The sequence below is a fragment of the Osmerus mordax genome, chromosome 4 (assembly GCF_038355195.1).
Source record: "Osmerus mordax isolate fOsmMor3 chromosome 4, fOsmMor3.pri, whole genome shotgun sequence".
In the NCBI taxonomy this organism is placed as follows: Eukaryota; Metazoa; Chordata; class Actinopteri; order Osmeriformes; family Osmeridae; genus Osmerus; species Osmerus mordax.
Window position 1 is genome coordinate 19706088 of NC_090053.1, and position 16896 is coordinate 19722983.

Here is a 16896-nt window from a genome sequence, read left to right on the forward strand (position 1 = left end):
TCCCTCTATCCTCCCTCCCTCCAGTCTCCTTCCACATCGTCAACCAGACAGGCAGGTTCATCTGATACCAGACCAGAGGATGAGGGATTAAATATTGACAGGATTGACAAACCGCATTCAACAGAGACAAGGCTAGCAGTCTGTTGCGCGGTGTAACATGTGCGCAGGTGTAATTTAAGAGGTATACATTAGATTCCAGGTACGCCCCATTCCTTCCCAGCGCATCCAGGTCAGCCAACGCGCTAATTAGCGTTACTGCCTGCCTATGACATGAGAAACTGATTCCATTCCCGCAGTCACACTTTTCTGCCAGATTAAATTGCACTCACTTATTTTGTTTTACTTAACGGCACCTTTGGGGTATTCCCCTAACTAAATGCATAATTAACTGTTAGGGCAAGCCCGCCTTTTCCTGCTCATTAAATATGCCCCATTAGTTTTTTTGTTTTTTTATTCAGATATTTCGATTTAAAAGATTCATCAGTAGGAGAGGTTGAGGGAAGATGCTCTCAGGATTTGTTTGAGGCTACAGAGCGGCTGTTGCTGCTACTGGCCGGAACACCGGCGTGAGCCACCTGGACTCCGCTGCTAGTGTAATGCCATCGGTGCCTGAAAAAATGTTTCTCTCGTTGGAGGCCGTGATCCAAAGAGTAGTAATGTGGCCTTTAATTTCGTCTACTGGAATATCTATGCCAGGGGATGCATGTTACAAGATCAATAGTCTACAACCCTTTATGCGTTCTGTCAATTGTTGCTTAAATATTTTGTAGGCTGCGTTGTATTGATTTTTTCCTAATCGTTCATCTTAACATTTGAGCCACGTTCCTCCCGGTCATGTTTTAATTATTTTTTAACCAGACAGTTAAAGTCTGGTTAGGTCTAGCCTACTGTCGATGATAAAGTATTGACCGCCATCTAGTGGTAAAGCGAGGCACTGACGCGCGTTTCCAGATTTCCGTATGTTGAACATACACACAAAAACATTAAAGATTAGGACTAGCCTACATGATGATGGCACTAGAGGCTACTTTTCTTTCAATCATTGAAAAGATTCCTCACGCTACTGCTCCCAAATGTAACAAATGGGGGCATAACCCACATTGTCAAATTTAAAAGGATCACTTTCCGTCCCCAAGTCTGTACCGATATTAGAAAAGGGTATGTGTGTCTGTGAGTTTTTTTGTGTGTGTGGACAATAATGCGAGACTCTTCCATCTACAGTAGGCAGTTGATCGCCGAATGTCGAAACACAACTACGTTTCCATTGCGCTGACCACTTTTGCGTTCCAAAATAAGGTGAATGAAGCAGTTCAAATTCAATCTGGAGTCGGTGCACGTGAGCGTCGCTACCGCATGTCACCGCTAGATGGCGACAGGCGTGACGAAACAGCATAGTCTTCCGCGTTTTCCCGGAATTCAGCGCTGCTCCTGTCCTGATTACACCGTGTACTTTCCTCGCACGTTTCTGTGTCCCCTCTCTCTCACTCCCCCCCGCCCTCAAGAAGAAAAAAAAAAGGCAATTATACAACTCACTCTCCCCCCTCCTCCCAGCTACCTCTCCTATCAACATATACTGCTTCTTCCACATGCAGTGGAGTACTGGGCCCCGGTGCACCGGCTCCAGCCATGTCGGCGAGGAATGCAGCGGCTGGTGGCGGTGACAGAGCGATAGGGGAACAGACAGGTAAACCCGACACTGTCAGTTTTCAAATTATATCAATTTCAATTTTTTTAATCATTTTTTTGATAGCTTTTCGCCAAAGCAGTGTCTGGAGGGCTACCAGGAAACGGTTCGTGAATTTATCAATGGTTGTGGCCATAAGCCATTCGCTGTGTGCCGAAACTAGGTCAGTAGATCAGTAGAGCAAACTGGCTGCTAAGGCACTTCTTTGAAAAATTTAGCAAAAATGAACATTTAGGTTGTTAACATATAACACTGTTGATGTTTATAACGGTAACTGAAGACTATTGCACGATCACACGCTTGAGTGTAAGGGTTTGCGCTCATAGCTTAGCATAGTTGCAAACAGATACTCCTATAGCCTAAGCTATTATTCTATAGGATCCTAACATGGCCCACGATAAACATCCATGTCTATGAAAAATAATAAACATTAAAGGTTATTGTATTGGTCGGCTACATTTAAAAGAACAGTTGCGCAATTTGGAATTGTTTGTCGGTATGTTGAAAGTTTAGCATGTGAAACTGATACTATTTGATGTTTATGTGACAAAGGAGGATTTCTCGATGTGGTTAGGTTACTTTTTATGTTCTTCCTTTTCGCAATAGCGTAGGCCTATTATTGAAAAAAATATACAGGCTACTTGTAGGTTACAGTGTCTGTCCTCGTCCAATTAGCGCCATTGTGAGCTTACACATTTAGCCTGTTTTGAGAGCAATGTGTTCATTTAAAAAGCATTTCAATAATATAAATCTTATTGTCTTCACCGTATTGTCAATAGCCGATTGTTTGTTATTTAGAATAATTCATAAATCTGTCTGTTGTAGCCTATATTGAGCGACTGCTAAATCCAATTGTGTATTTACTGCAAATTCTGTGGTGAGTAGCATTAAGTTTATTTTTTATTTCAATACAAAATAAATACATTGTCGTATTGTTATGCAGCCTACACGTGTACGTGCAGTTGTGTGACGGTTATATAATATGTAGGTCAAACTAGCAGCTCTTGTTATGGGCCACCGTGACCGCTTATTCCTTTGGGATCCTCTTGGGTTTGTTATACTATCACGTTTATCTGCTTTAGCTGAAACATGCTTAAATGTGGATACTGAAACTTATGTTATTTCTGAAGTGTGATACTTCTATAAAATATTGGAGAACACTCCAAAGTGCACTAACATGTCTCAATCTATTTGCCCCATGCTGATTGTAAATAGGATCTCAAAATGATCAGTTTTCTTTGTTTGTGAAGGAGGATTAGGCAGTGTTTAAGATGTGTTGATATTGATATGTACATCATCACAACTGTGGCCATGGAGTGTCAGTTTAATACTTGGTATTAATGGCAGTTGTTTACATAGTTTACCTTTTAAATAACATAAGTATAATTAAATAACATAAGTATAATCATTATGTGTTAACTGTGATATGCCTCTGCCTGTACACACACCTTGTATGTTTTTTGTTAAGCTATCTCTGTAACATTGACACACTCAGTAGGAGTCAACCCTCCCCCCAAGCCCATCTAAGTAGCCAGGAAGTGACTCGGACCTCTGATGCTGACATCATCAGGAAAAAATGTCAAATTAATGCTAATTTGTTTAAAGGACATGTTCTTTGGTACACAAGCCCTGTGTTTCTAGGGTAGAAGGTAGGACATACATTTTCGAGACTATACCACCGATAGTATGTCTGTATGATTCTCCTTCTGAATAACTGTACTGCTCCTGGTCTCACAAATGGAGGCTGTCAGTTAGTCACATTGAAAGCTGTGTGTGGTGGTGCAGTGTGTTGATGGGGTCGTGCACCCGTGTGAAAACGCAGTGATTTCTAGGTCAAGATCACCAGGTTATGTGGAAAATGCCTGCATCCGAACCATTGTGATGCTGTTCAATGGCAAATGTCTGTTATGCAGTGTTAAGGGCAAGCTGGATAATCATCGCGAACCCCAAAGCACTCTGAGCAACATACAACTTTTCCCTGTCAGACTGATGGTCAAAGTGAACTGCTCTCGTCCACTGGCCAAGCTGTGATGATATTGTAGAGTAGATCATGGGCCTGAACTATGAAGTTATCGTGGGGTCAGGCCGAGGTAGAAGAGTTGTGTTGTCAAGCTCCTATTGTACTCCACATTCTGTCCTAGATCACTTGCGTTCTGTTTCCCTCCATCAATATCAATACAACTCTTATTTTTCTCTTCAGTGGTTACATTTCAGAGTGTGACTTGACGAACACACAAATTCTTCAGTTGTTCACAATAAACACCCATAATTATTTGTGTGTGTGTGTGTGTGTGTGTGTGTGTGTGTGTGTGTGTGTGTGTGTGTGTGTGTGTGTGTGTGTGTGTGTGTGTGTGTGTGTGTGTGTGTGTGTGTGTGTGTGTGTGTGTGTGTGTGTGTGTGTGTGTGTGTGTGTGTGTGTGTGTGTGTGTGTGTGTGTGTGTGTGTGTGTGTGTGTGTGTGTGTGTGTGTGTGTGTGTGTGTGTGTGTGTGTGTGTGTGTACGGTCTAACCTTGTTTGGGAAGAATACACTGCTATCTTCAGGCCACGTGCCTGACTTCCTCCTCCAGACATCTCAATTGATCTAGAACTCATCCAATCAGAAGAGACCCTGTCCTTGCTAGCTGTGGCCCCTTCCTTTGTTGTGGTGACATGACCTGCAGCATACCATCAATATGTCTGCGTGACCTTTTAGCTTCTTCTGTTTCCTGGCCCCATCGCTGGTGACGGCACTTATTTTCAGGCCGCTCAGCCTGCCCTTGCCTCCCTGGTTCAGACAGCCTAGTTTTGTTGTTGATGCTTATACAACTGGCATCCTTACAGTGGTGTGTAAAGTATCAGAAAACCCTCTATCTCCGGTTATGTGATGTGGCAATTTTCTTTTGGTCTCAAGACAAGTGAATAACGTAGTAAAAAAAAAAAGTATTGGTGGTGATTATGTATGAGTTACTTGAAGGGCCATGTTCCTGTGTGACGTCAAAGCTGTTGATCTGGTGAGGTCGCACACACGCCAGGCAGGAGGTCAGAGGAGTGAGAGGTGGTGGGAAGGGGATCAGGTAGGGGAAGTGTTCGTGGCCGGGCCATGCGCGATGCTCCCCAGCGTGTTCCTTCACTGGAGGGAGCAGGATTAGAACATCAGCCTCTGTTGATCTGGTAATGGCTATTTAGGTTACTGGGTCTGTAGAGCACCGAGTTAAAGACGGGAGTATGTGAACCACCAGCAGTGTGCAGGTTGCGGTTGCTCTAGCTGTAACGCGACTCCCCTTTTTAATGATGTTTGTTGTTGTCTTTGCTTGGTAAGATGATGTCGAATGCCCTCTGCTTTCCCTGTTCCTTGAACCTTGTGAGTGCATGTGTTCCAGGGGATGTGCTGGTGGAGCAAAACCAAAGCCTATCTCTGTCGGTGCCCAGCTTGATGCCTGCCTCCTCAGCTGCTGCCTTGTCCTCGGGCACTGAGCTGCCTCGCAAGCGCAAGGGCAGCATGGACACCCAGTAAGTGTGTGTGTGTGTGTGTGTGTGTTGTAGAGAATAGGTAACAGTGCCTCTTGAACGGTTATATTGGTTTATGGTATTAGTTACACTGGCTTACAGTATTCATATATAGATGTTTGGCCAGGAAAGGAAAGGTGCTATTGGACAAAAAAAACACAATCATCCCATTTTCTTTTACAACGCTTTGTGTTCCCAGAGAAACAAAATCGTCCTCTTTCCTGGATGTGGAGATGGATGAGGAGCCGGACGGGTACGTGTTCATGGACTCCACTCCAGCTGTCTGCGTTCGCATCATCTGACCATGAAATGACATGTTCCGTCTCCTCCGATTTCTGTAGGTCTGAAGGAGAGGATCAACATGTGAAGATTAAGTGCTTCAGGTATTTCGGCTATTTGTTGTAACTTCAGCAAGAGTAATAGGGTTTTGTATACAATGGTACAGATTTGTAAGAAGTAGCTTAGCTCAGCTTTAGCGTCTGCTGGTCTTATGGCTGGGGTTGTTCTCAGGGAGCCCCACAGTCAGATTGAGAAGCGGCGGCGAGACAAGATGAACAACCTTATCGATGAGCTGTCTGCCATGATCCCCACCTGCAACCCCATGTCCCGCAAGCTGGACAAGCTGACGGTGTTGCGAATGGCCGTGCAGCACCTCAAGTCTCTCAAAGGTACCGCCAGTGAGTGCGCCCAAGAGCAGGAACTATGTCAGACTGGGTTAGAAGGCTTTGTCCTGGAAGTGTTGGTTGTTGTAATGCAGGGCTTTTAAAACCTGTTTCTGGAGAGCTACGTACCTTTCTGTAGTCTCCACCGCCCCCCCTCCAGTTGTAGCATTTCCTCTTTCTGACTCGACCCATCACTCCTTCTCTCCCTCCCTCTCTGTTCTCTCACTCTTCCTCCTGTCCCTACTCTCATTCCCGCCAGGTTCCACCAGTTCCTTTACAGAAGCCAACTACAAGCCATCTTTCCTCCCTGATGAGGAGCTCAAGCACTTGGTCCTCAAGGTGAGCATCACAGCTGCTCCAGTGGAACAGCATCTCTGTCAGAGACTGGGCCCCCCCGGCATAGCACAGACATGGGGGACGGGATGGAGGTGGGGGTGACGGGCTCCGTCAATGACTGCTCCAGACATGGTTTCAGTACAGAACACACTATCAAATCAAAATGTATTTGTATAGCCCTTTTTACACGCAAGCATGTCACAGAGGGCTTCACATACGCCCATAGAACTGCCCCTCAACCAACCTAAACCCTCAAGGAGGGTTCAAGAGAACACTGTATGTGTTCTCTTGTCAGGTCATTGTTGTTACTACATTACATTTCAGTTTAACATTTAGATTTAGACGAGTCCTTCTGTTCTCCTCGCTCTCTCCTGTCCAGGCTGCAGATGGGTTTTTGTTTGTGGTGGGCTGTGATCGAGGTAAAATAGTCTTTGTCTCAGAGTCCGTCAGCAAGATACTCAACTACTGTCGGGTGAGTATTATTCTTCAGCCGTGTTTGGAACCCCAGTACTAGAACCAGATTAGAACCAGCTTGCTAGGGTCCTTGTCATAAGGCCTCCCTTACGCTTTGCCAGCAGTTACAGGGGCAGAATTGAGGTTTAGTTACAGTTCAGTGGAGCTGATTGGTCGGTTTAAAGGTGGGTGATTGTGATCCCCAGACGGAGCTGATTGGTCAGAGTCTGTTTGACTATGTCCACCCTAAAGACATCAGCAAGGTGAAGGAGCAGCTGTCTGCTTCGGAGCTCTATCCCCGTGAGAGACTCATCGATGCCAAGAGTACGTTTCATTGTGTGTGTGTGTGTGTGTGTGTGTGTGTGTGTGTGTGTGTGTGAGAAAAGGGGGCCCGGCTGCATACAAAAAAATATATGTAAAAAAAAACTATATATATATTCCTGCCTCAACCCCTCCGTTCCTCTGGCCAGCGGGCCTGGAGGTGCAGGCTGACCTCCCGCTGGGCGCAGCCCGCCTGGGCTCGGGAGCCCGCCGCTCATTCTTCTGCCACATGAAGTACAACAAGGTCTCCGTCAAGATCGAGAAGAAGGAGTTCCAGCCCAGCAGCTCCAAAAAGAAAGGTGTGTGATGTGTACTCAGAAGACGGTAAAACAGTTGAGCCTCGCTTGTTTGATTTGTTTAACTTAACTAAAAAATCATTTTCGTTTTTATTCATTTTTGTGGCTAGCTTAAGCAACAAAAACAGAAATGGCACATGGTGAATCTAAACGGTAGTTATCATAAAAAGCTACTGGTAAGTAACAGATCGCCGATGTGTTATTTGGATTGAATTCTTGTAAACGGAGTTCCGCTGCTCTGACCCCTGCAGAGTCTCAGCGGTACTGCACGGTCCATTGCACAGGATACATGCGGAGCTGGCCCACCAGCCAGCTGGGGATGGAGGGGGAGGCAGAGACCGAGGCCGACAAGGACAGCTCCCACTTCAGCTGCCTGGTGGCCGTCGGCCGGGTCCACCCCCGGCTCTACCCCCAGGCCAATGGGGAGGTCCGCGTCACACCCACTGAGTTTATCACACGCTACGCCATGGACGGCAGGTTCACCTTCGTCGACCAACGGTAACCATGTCATGTCTGTTAGCTGTTGTGTAGCTTGTGTTTGTGCCAACGTGTAGGTCTGTCCTTCCTGTCTCTCCTACTATCAGAGATGTGATTGGACATGGTCATTATTAAAACATCCACACAGAGATCTAATTGGACAGGTGATGAACAAAACATCCACACAGACATTTGATTGGACGCGCTAGTTATCCAGGCTGTATTGTGACCTCCATCCCCTGTCCTGTGCTCCCCAGTGCCACCACCATTCTGGGCTATCTCCCCCAGGAGCTGCTCGGTACCTCCTGCTATGAGTACTTCCATCAGGATGACCTACCACATCTAGCGGACCGCCATCGTAAAGGTACATTCTGTTAATCTCGTCTTAAAACCGTTTTTAATATTAGTTATTCCCTCTAATCCTCATTTTACCTTTTTGTGAGCAACCAAGCATTTTCTCCTAACCTGCCTGATAACAAGAACATGTAGCCAGTGTGCACCTTACCCAGGAGGAAGTTCCCATCAGTGGGCCCCCTGTTATCCATTTTGGACATGCCATGAATATTTGGCCCTGACTCCACTCCAGCGGTCACATCCGCTGTTTCGTCATAGTGCTAGCATAACTGTCAAATTAATATGAAGGATTCTTTCCCACATTGATCAATTTACAATAGGAAAAGGATAAACAGTATATTTTCACTGAACTGTTACGCAACATCTACCCATACACGGCATATCTGAATTTACCATTGTCGCAGATGGCATCTGTGTGTCGAAATGTCATTTCTCTAACTTAAACTATCCCCTTTCTTTCACAGTGCTGCGGTGTAAAGAGAGAATTGACACAAATTGCTATAAATTCAAAACAAAATATGGCTCTTTTGTCACTCTACGAAGTCAGTGGTTTAGTTTTGTAAATCCTTGGACCAAAGAAGTAGAATACATAGTGTCAACTAATACCGTCATATCGTGAGTACAAACCTTAACCACCTACTACGGAAGCTTCTAGCATGACATCACTGTCTTGAATTGTCTGAACTGAGTGTGCACGCTGTTAGTGTTGTGAGCGAGTTTGCGTGTGCAGTATTGTAAGTGTGTGCTGTCTCTCTAACTCCATCCCTCCATCACTAAAGAAGCGACCAGAGTAGCCCAGCTAGAGCAGAAGTGAACCCTCAACAGACGGGCCTTCCCAAGACCTCTGAAGGTTAGTTGAAATGAGAAGGAAGCCATCTTGAACACTGTCGCTCTGGATAAGAGCGTCTGCTGCTAAATGACTAAATGTCTACCACTGCAGATTGACATGTCAGTTACACCTCTGCATGTCACCTCATGTGGTCCGATGTTTTTTTTTTGGTCACTTGTAGATGACTGCAAGAAGTCTCTTCCCATCATCCCTGGAATCCCCAGCACCCCTGGCACCATGATCTACGCTGGCAGCATCGGCACGCACATTGCTAACGAGCTGCTAGACTATAACAGGTGGGTCTGTGTGCTTGGTGGGGTCTGGGCTGGAGACCCATGGCAACGTCATGTTCAGTGAATATTTGTCAGATCTCTTATAGCCATAGAGGTACAGGATTATTGACTGATGTGGGAAAAATCAGTCCTGAAAGTCTGTGTGTTTGCCCCGCTTTCAGGATGAACTCATCCCCATCCAGTGGTAACGTCAGTCCCTTCAACATGCAGCAGGATAGGTCGCCAATGACTCATCCCCAGACCAGCAGCAACGTGAGTCTTCAACATTTAATATGTGTGTGTGTGTGTTCATGCTGAGTGAGAGCTGGTACAACACCAGTCAAACGTTTGGGGTATTGCTAGTTTCTACATCGTATAATAATAGTGACTATTTCAAAACTATCATATAGTCCCCACCAAAAAGTGTCAAACAAATCTAAATATGTTTGATTCTTCAAAGTAGCCACAGGTTGCGCACTCTTGGCATTCTCTCAGTCACCTTTTGAGATGGTCACCTGGAGTGGTTTCCAAAAGAGTTCCCACGCGTGCTGAGCACTTGTTGGCTGCTTTTCATTACTCTGTGGTCCAACCAGGCCCCCACCCCTCGGCCCCCCTCGCGTGGTCCAACCAGGCCCCCACCCCTCGCTCCTCAGCTGCAGGCAGGACCTAATGGATTCCGAACTGTCTTCCCTAATAAATAGTTTTCTGTTCTCGAACTTTGGCTCAAAATAGTAGCTTTTGATAATGATCGTCCATGTTCACGTATCACTTCGAAGATGATTGATGAGAGAATGCAAAGTGTGCAAAGCTGTCATCAAGACAAAGGGTGGCTACTTGGAAGAATCTCAAATACAAAATCAATTTTGATTAGTTTGACACTTTTTTGGGGGGGGTACTATATGATTCCATATGTGTCATTTCATGGTTTTGATGCATTGCCTTCACTGTTAATCTACAATGGAAAAAATAGTTAGAAATAACTACTAGAATGAGTAGGTGTGTCCGAACTTTTAACTGGTGCTGTCTGTGCATGCGTTAGTGTGACTATATATGCTCAGGAATGAGTGCGTGCGTGTGCATGCATGCACTTACATGTGTGATGCCCATCAAGGTGCCAAACGGAGAGGCGATGGACAGTGAGATACCAGGAAAGTCCAACACCGAGGACGAACTGCAAGGAGGTCCTGCCTCTGCTGGAGAACCACTGGGTATTTACGTGCCAAGCTATGGAATTACTGTACCTGAATTACCTAGCTAGCTAATCACATACCTTGCTAGCTACCTCACGACTGTGCCTAAATACTTAGCTAAGTAGGAACTAGTGTTACTAAAGCACCTAGATCATTATTATCCCTAAAATATACTATTCCTAGCTAACTATGCCACTACTGTCTCCTACCTATTTAAGTACTAACTACCTCACCAGTCTTGCAAGTAGCTACCTAATGTTGTACAAAAAGAACATAGCTACCTACCAAACATCTGAAACTAAGCTTCCTATTTAACTACTGTAGCGAAAAGACCTAGGGTTAGGGTTAGTAGTGTTAGTGTTAGTGTTAGTTAGGTAGTCAGGTGGCTGAGCGGTGAGGGAATCGGGCTAGTAATCCGAAGGTTGCCAGTTCGATTCCCGGTCATGCCAACTGACGTTGTGTCCTTGGGCAAGGCACTTCACCCTACTTGCCTCGGGGGAATGTCCCTGTACTTACTGTAAGTCGCTCTGGATAAGAGCGTCTGCTAAATGACTAAATGTAATATAAATGTTAGTACTGTAGCTAAAACAGCTGTCTGGTTCACTCCCTACCGTACCCCCATCCTCTCTAGGGGACCACGCTCAGCTGGACCTGGACAGTGTTGTGGGTCCCGGCCTCGGTGGCCTTAGCAACGACGAGGCAGCCATGGCGGTCATCATGAGCCTGCTGGAGACGGACGCCAACCTGGGCGAGGCCGTGGACTTCGACGAGATGCACTGGTCACTCTAAAACATCCCAGTGGCCCCTGTCTAATCTTGTCCTTCATCCATCAGACCTTCACATTCTTTCTCTTCTTTTTCAAAATGTATTTATTACCAATTTTTCCACCAAGCTGTGGAATCTTCAGGCGGCTGCTCTAAAACTATAAAATATATTTGGATTATTAATAATAAGGGACCCCCAGCCCCCCTCCTACTCCAAACATCCCCATCTCCATACCAGTAGGAGGACGTTGAGCTGAGGGGAGCGTCTTCAAAGGCTCTGCCTGTAAAGCCTTCAGAACCACCAGACAGTTATGGGTAGTTCTGTCCATCATTGCTCTCCACAAGCGTTCTGTCCCTCATAAGGGGACTTGACTGTGAAAGAGCTGCGGGAGCAATGTGGACTAACCCAGCCAAACTCTAGGACACTAGGACCCAGGAACGTAGGCCTCCCCGGATGGAGGTTCCTGTGTCTGTTTCCCTGATCTATCTAGCTACACTTGAACAAAGGACAGGAGTGAAGATGAAGCTAAACAGGCGCACTGAAAGTGATGACATGTTTTTGCAAACCAATGTATTTTCTGAATAATAGCAATTGGATAAATATATGTATATGTTTTGACCTCGATAGAGGGGATTGTGTTATCTCCCAGGGTATATCTCAATCATCTGGGTTTCTTCACATCTGATGGAGAGATGGAGTCATCTGTGCTCAGATCATTGGCCAACCAGTCAGTTTATGCTTGTGTGTCTGTCCAATAGAAAAGCCCAAAACCTCAGACAAGCACACGACAATGATGTGTGTAGGTCCTGGACAGTCATGCTGAGGGAACAAGGTGTTCCATGAGTATAAGTCATAAGGACATGTGCTGGAGGAGGACATTCAGTCTTTCAAGTCAGTGATGTGTTGGTTTTCTATAGGATCCCTGTCAGAGTGAGGGCAGGTGAGGCAGTACCTCAGCAGTGATGTGTTGGTTTTCTATAGGATCCCTGTCAGAGTGAGGGCAGGTGAGGCAGTACCTCAGCAGTGATGTGTTGGTTTTCTATAGGATCCCTGTCAGAGTGAGGGCAGGTGAGGCAGTACCTCAGCAGTGATGTGTTGGTTTTCTATAGGATCCCTGTCAGAGTGAGGGCAGGTGAGGCAGTACCTCAGCAGTGATGTGTTGGTTTTCTATAGGATCCCTGTCAGAGTGAGGGCAGGTGAGGCAGTACCTCAGGAAGCCTCCACCCAGAACCAACCCATACTGTTCACTCACAATATTTCCACCATTTAAATTTTTATTGAATGAAAATGTATTTTTTGACTGTGATTCATCTGTATTTTCCTGTTGTTGTTTTTTGCCCTCTGTGAATTCCCATGCTGGTGACAGGTGATTATAGACAGTGTTCAGACACCACAGACAAGATGCAGTTTTTTGAACATCTAGTTGTTTTTTAATTTCTTTGCATAAAATCATGGCCATAAGGGTGGGTGGGGCCTGCAGAAGGCTTGCCAGGATAACTGTATCAGTGCAACATGCTGGCTGTTGATTTGCGGTCTCCTGGGGCAGTGCCAGACGTAATGGTTTAACGTTCCAGAACACCAGACACTGCTATTTACATCATGTGATCACTGTCACGACTATACACTATTGCATTTTAATGAGGTGAATGGACCTTTTGACCAGAGTGATGGTCTGTACACAGCCAGACAAAAAACGGTTTTAAAATGTTTTAAGCCAGTCTAGATTCAGATCAACTTGCTGAGATCAGCAGGTTTTTCAGAAGTCTTCTAGTCTGTCAGCAGGCAGAGTGGGGCCTCATTCCGGGGCCAGAGGACAGTGTGACGGTCCACAGTGGAAGGTCAGTGGTTATGGACGGAAGCAGCAACGCCATGTTTTGATTATAGTCCCGAACCACTCAAACACCTCCGCAAGTTCTATTGCTGTTCTAGGACACGGCCACCTATTATGGTCTCTTTATCATGCTCTGTGCCAGTGTGGACTGTGGAGAAGAAGACCTCGGTCTCTGACTTATGCTTGAAACCCTCAGGGCCGTGCCTGCATGGACCAGCTGCCTGTGTTTGGCCTTGTCTCCACACTTTCAGAGGAGTTTTCAGGACCATTCATCCTGTATGGATGCAACGTTGGGTGAATCCGGGGTGATTCGTTTACCTTTTTGCTTACCGCACACAAGTCCAGCCATCTAATGCCTGATTAGGGATGGCTGGATGGATGAGCCTTGGGCTGAGGCGTCAACGCTCATTCTAGCTACACCAGTGAGCTGTGAAGGCCGGTGCCATAGATAAGGCTGGTCCTATGACAGGCAAAATGTCATACCATATGTGTTTTAGCTACAAGGTTATTCTCTTTCTTACCCCTAAAATCACTGTACTGTATTTGTGGAAATTATGAAACTGTCAGTGAGCTTGTACAACAGTTCCACTTGTTAGGGGAGCCATCTAGTGGAGACTGAGTGTAATGACTGATCGGTGGTAAGACTCAACTACGCACTTCTCTCCCAGTTTGTAACGGCAAACAGTTTTGACAGGGTAGGTTTTTCTAACCTAGCTAACTATTTGTTACCTATTTTGTGTTCCTTTTATTGTCAATCCCTGCTAACAAACTGCATGCAATTTATATAGAAGTTTTTAGTTTGTTTGTTATTTTGGTTCTTTGGATTAAAGGTTTTTGCCTTATAAGAGGGGGAGGGAGGGTCTGAAAGACCAGGATTTCATCACCAGCCTCTCTAGACCACAGCCTACATGCACACAAGTAGAGCCTATCCTACCGTAGGGCCTGTGTACTCCTACATGGAACACAAGCCTGTCAGAGGCTCTCATAGTCGAAGCCTCCATCATATCCTTTGACATCGCTGTTGGTTTTTTTTTTTTCTTTCATTTGAGATTTTGTCATTGTTTGGGGGATCATGATGAAGTTGTTTGTGTATGGTGTAATTGCTGCTACTGTCAACTGGGCCGGTTTGTGGCACAACAGGATAGGTGCATCTCTCCGGCCTGTCTTGTAACAAAAGGTTCTTAATAAACATTAGATTCCTGAACTACATACTGCATGGGAACATACATACACTTTAAATATGCCAATATACATACATACCACCAGTGTATGTCTTCAACTGTATATGCAATCATTTTATTGTCTTTCCTATCTGGGCAGTTGAGGTATTTTTCCATACAAAGCTTTGCAGTCGATGACACTCTCCAAGACCTTGATGAGAAGGCCAAGGATAACCGTCAATGCTTTCTGGGTGATTACATTTACGTCAGTCAGGCCCACCTGCTGCAAGTCCTGTGGCAGGTGGGCCTGGAGATTATGCATTGGCTGGACTGCAAGTCAATTGTAAGTGTGATTAAAACGAGCAGGGTAAGGTAGGATATTTAGGGATGATTATAAAGTCATCGGCAGAGTGGAGGGTGAGGTGTACTGGCTTGAGGATGGGACAGGCTGCCACTCTGCAAGGAAGGCAAGGGGGGACCTATGTGATGGAACTTCATGAGTGGTTCAGGTGAGATATGATGGGGCTTTACGAGTGGTTCAGGTGAGGTATTATGGGGCTTCATGAGTGGTTCAGGTGAGATATGATGGGGCTTTACGGGTGGTTCAGGTGAGATATGATGGGGCTTTACGGGTGGTTCAGGTGAGATATGATGGGGCTTTCCTTCAGTGGCTGCTGTTTGGGACCTGTACACATTATTAATTTCTACTGTAAGGAAGGTTAAGCAAAAACACAGTAGGTAAGCCAGCAGTTTTTCCTTATTCAATCGTAATTTTATAAACCTATTTTAATTTGAGAGTGATTGATCAAGAAGGTAACTATGATATTCAACATGGAGGCATGCAATTCTAAGCTTATACATTTGTGTGAGATTACAAATGTGCTCTGGGTTTCTGTATTTATTCAAATCAATTTAAATTCACCTGAAGATTTGGGTGTTTTTTTTTGTGAAGCCCAACAAAAGATTGTCAGGAAGATTGACAGAAAGAAACTTGTCATACAACATACTGGAATTGTCTGGCCATTAGCTAATTTACATGTGCTCAAATCTGTATAGTCAGTCAGTCATTCTTAATAGTAATTCCTGGATGAACTGTAAACAAGATCCTCTAACCCCTACATTGTAATGTGTGGTCAAGCAGGATAGGTAATGTGAAAGAAGAGTGACAGGGTACAGTTAGTCTGGGATACCCCAATTCTCACCATGTAAACAAGATGAGAGTAACTGCTTGTTTCAAGAAGAGATGTGTCGTTGAAGCAGTCGTGGATCCTCCTCAGTCTTGCGCTCAGTAACCTAGTGGATCCTCCTCAGTCTTGCGCTCAGTAACCTAGTGGATCCTCCTCAGTCTTGCGCTCAGTAACCTAGTGGATCATCCTCAGTCTTGCGCTCAGTAACCTAGTGGATCCTCCTCAGTCTTGTGCTCAGTAACCTAGTGGATCCTCCTCAGTCTTGTGCTCAGTAACCTAGTGGATCCTCCTCAGTCTTGCGCTCAGTAACTTAGTGGATCCTCCTCAGTCTTGCGCTCAGTAACCTAGTGGATCCTCCTCAGTCTTGTGCTCAGTAACCTAGTGGATCCTCCTCAGTCTTGTGCTCAGTAACCTAGTGGATCCTCCTCAGTCTTACGCTCAGTAACCTAGTGGATCCTCCTCAGTCTTGCGCTCAGTAACCTAGTGGATCCTCACATCAATAACCTAATGCACACATGGTGTTGCTATACTGGGATCTGTTTGTTAATGATTTTGTTTGGTCATCAGTGTGAATGTTTGTTTCTGTGTGTGTGTTTGGTCCTCTCCGGTGGTAGAAAGTTCATGAGCGAGTGTCCCAGTGGACTCATCACCCTGCACGAGTTCAGACATCACTTCTGCAAAGGGACAGTGGGCCACGAGTCGGCTGAGTATGCAGAGCAGATCTTCCGCACCTTGGACAACAACGGGGTAGGCTGCAGACATTACATTGTGACCACGAAAACACTGTGACCACGGAAACATTTTGACCACAGAAACACTGTGACCACGGAAACACTGCAACACAAGGAAATCGAGTCATTTAACCATTAATTATTTAGGCAAAAATGGTGAATGAAACGACTTTGAGTGTTAGGCACTTGCTGTTGAAGGTAGGTAAAATAAGAGGGGGATTTAAGTGAGAAGAGGCGTATATTTGCATATTTTACATGCCACAAGGACAGTTTACACACCTACATTATTACGATCTAGTTCCAGTCACACATTCTGTCTGGTGGGACTGCCAGGTCGACTAAGGAGGCTGGTTCCCTTGCAGGACGGAGTGGTGGACTTCAAGGAGTATGTGACGGCCATCAGCATGTTGACCCAGGGCTCTGCGGTGGAGAAGCTGCGCTGGTCCTTTAAGCTGTATGACAAGGACAAGGATGGGGCCATCGACCGGGGGGAGATGCTGGAGATCATGCAGGTGGGGTCCAGCTATTTATTGGGGGTAGCTGATTTATATCAGCGACACAAAATGACAAAGAGCCGTCCCATGGACAAAACATTTCGGTCAAATTGAGATCCCCTCAGATACTTTCCAAGGCTTTTGAGGAATTGATCAATGTAAGTGACCCAGGAGTGTAGTCTGACTGGTGCAGTGTTCTGCCTGAGATGTGCTGTGTGGGGATAACTTAACCCTCGTGCTGCCTTCGGGTCACATGACCCAAAGGTTCATAACGAACCATCGTTGTGTTTACCCAATTTTACCCAATACAAAAACAAATAAAAATAATTTTCTTTTAACCATTCCAATGTGGGGGGTCTGAGACAGCC

General features: G+C 45.5%; 1 protein-coding gene across 2 annotated transcripts; it reads left to right on the top strand.

Annotated features, from left to right (window-relative positions):
* Positions 1-1515: 1515 nt before the first annotated feature.
* Positions 1516-16413, top strand: bmal2 (basic helix-loop-helix ARNT like 2). Of its 2 annotated transcripts, none has more exons than XM_067233937.1 (19): positions 1516-1684; positions 5044-5173; positions 5370-5423; positions 5512-5553; positions 5681-5847; positions 6092-6171; positions 6548-6640; positions 6828-6945; positions 7092-7241; positions 7490-7736; positions 7973-8079; positions 8534-8684; positions 8849-8919; positions 9080-9194; positions 9353-9443; positions 10282-10378; positions 10992-14381; positions 14418-16050; positions 16397-16413. In XM_067233937.1, the coding sequence occupies exons 1-17, from the start codon at positions 1627-1629 to the stop codon at positions 11147-11149; spliced, it is 1929 nt and encodes a 642-aa protein (XP_067090038.1). In that variant the 5' UTR covers positions 1516-1626; the 3' UTR covers positions 11150-14381; positions 14418-16050; positions 16397-16413. The 2 variants fall into 2 exon arrangements, with proteins under 2 accessions (XP_067090038.1, XP_067090039.1); XM_067233938.1 differs by having other exon boundaries at positions 1517-1684; positions 5681-5838.
* The last annotated feature ends 483 nt before the right edge of the window (positions 16414-16896 follow it).

Coding starts and splice junctions, on each gene's coding strand:
- bmal2 (XM_067233937.1), top strand. CDS start 1,627: ATGTCGGCGAGGAATGCAGCGGCTGGTGGCGGTGACAGAGCGATAGGG. Junction 6,641..6,827: donor AGATACTCAACTACTGTCGG/GTGAGTATTATT, acceptor TGTGATCCCCAG/ACGGAGCTGATTGGTCAGAG. Junction 8,920..9,079: donor CCTTCCCAAGACCTCTGAAG/GTTAGTTGAAAT, acceptor GGTCACTTGTAG/ATGACTGCAAGAAGTCTCTT.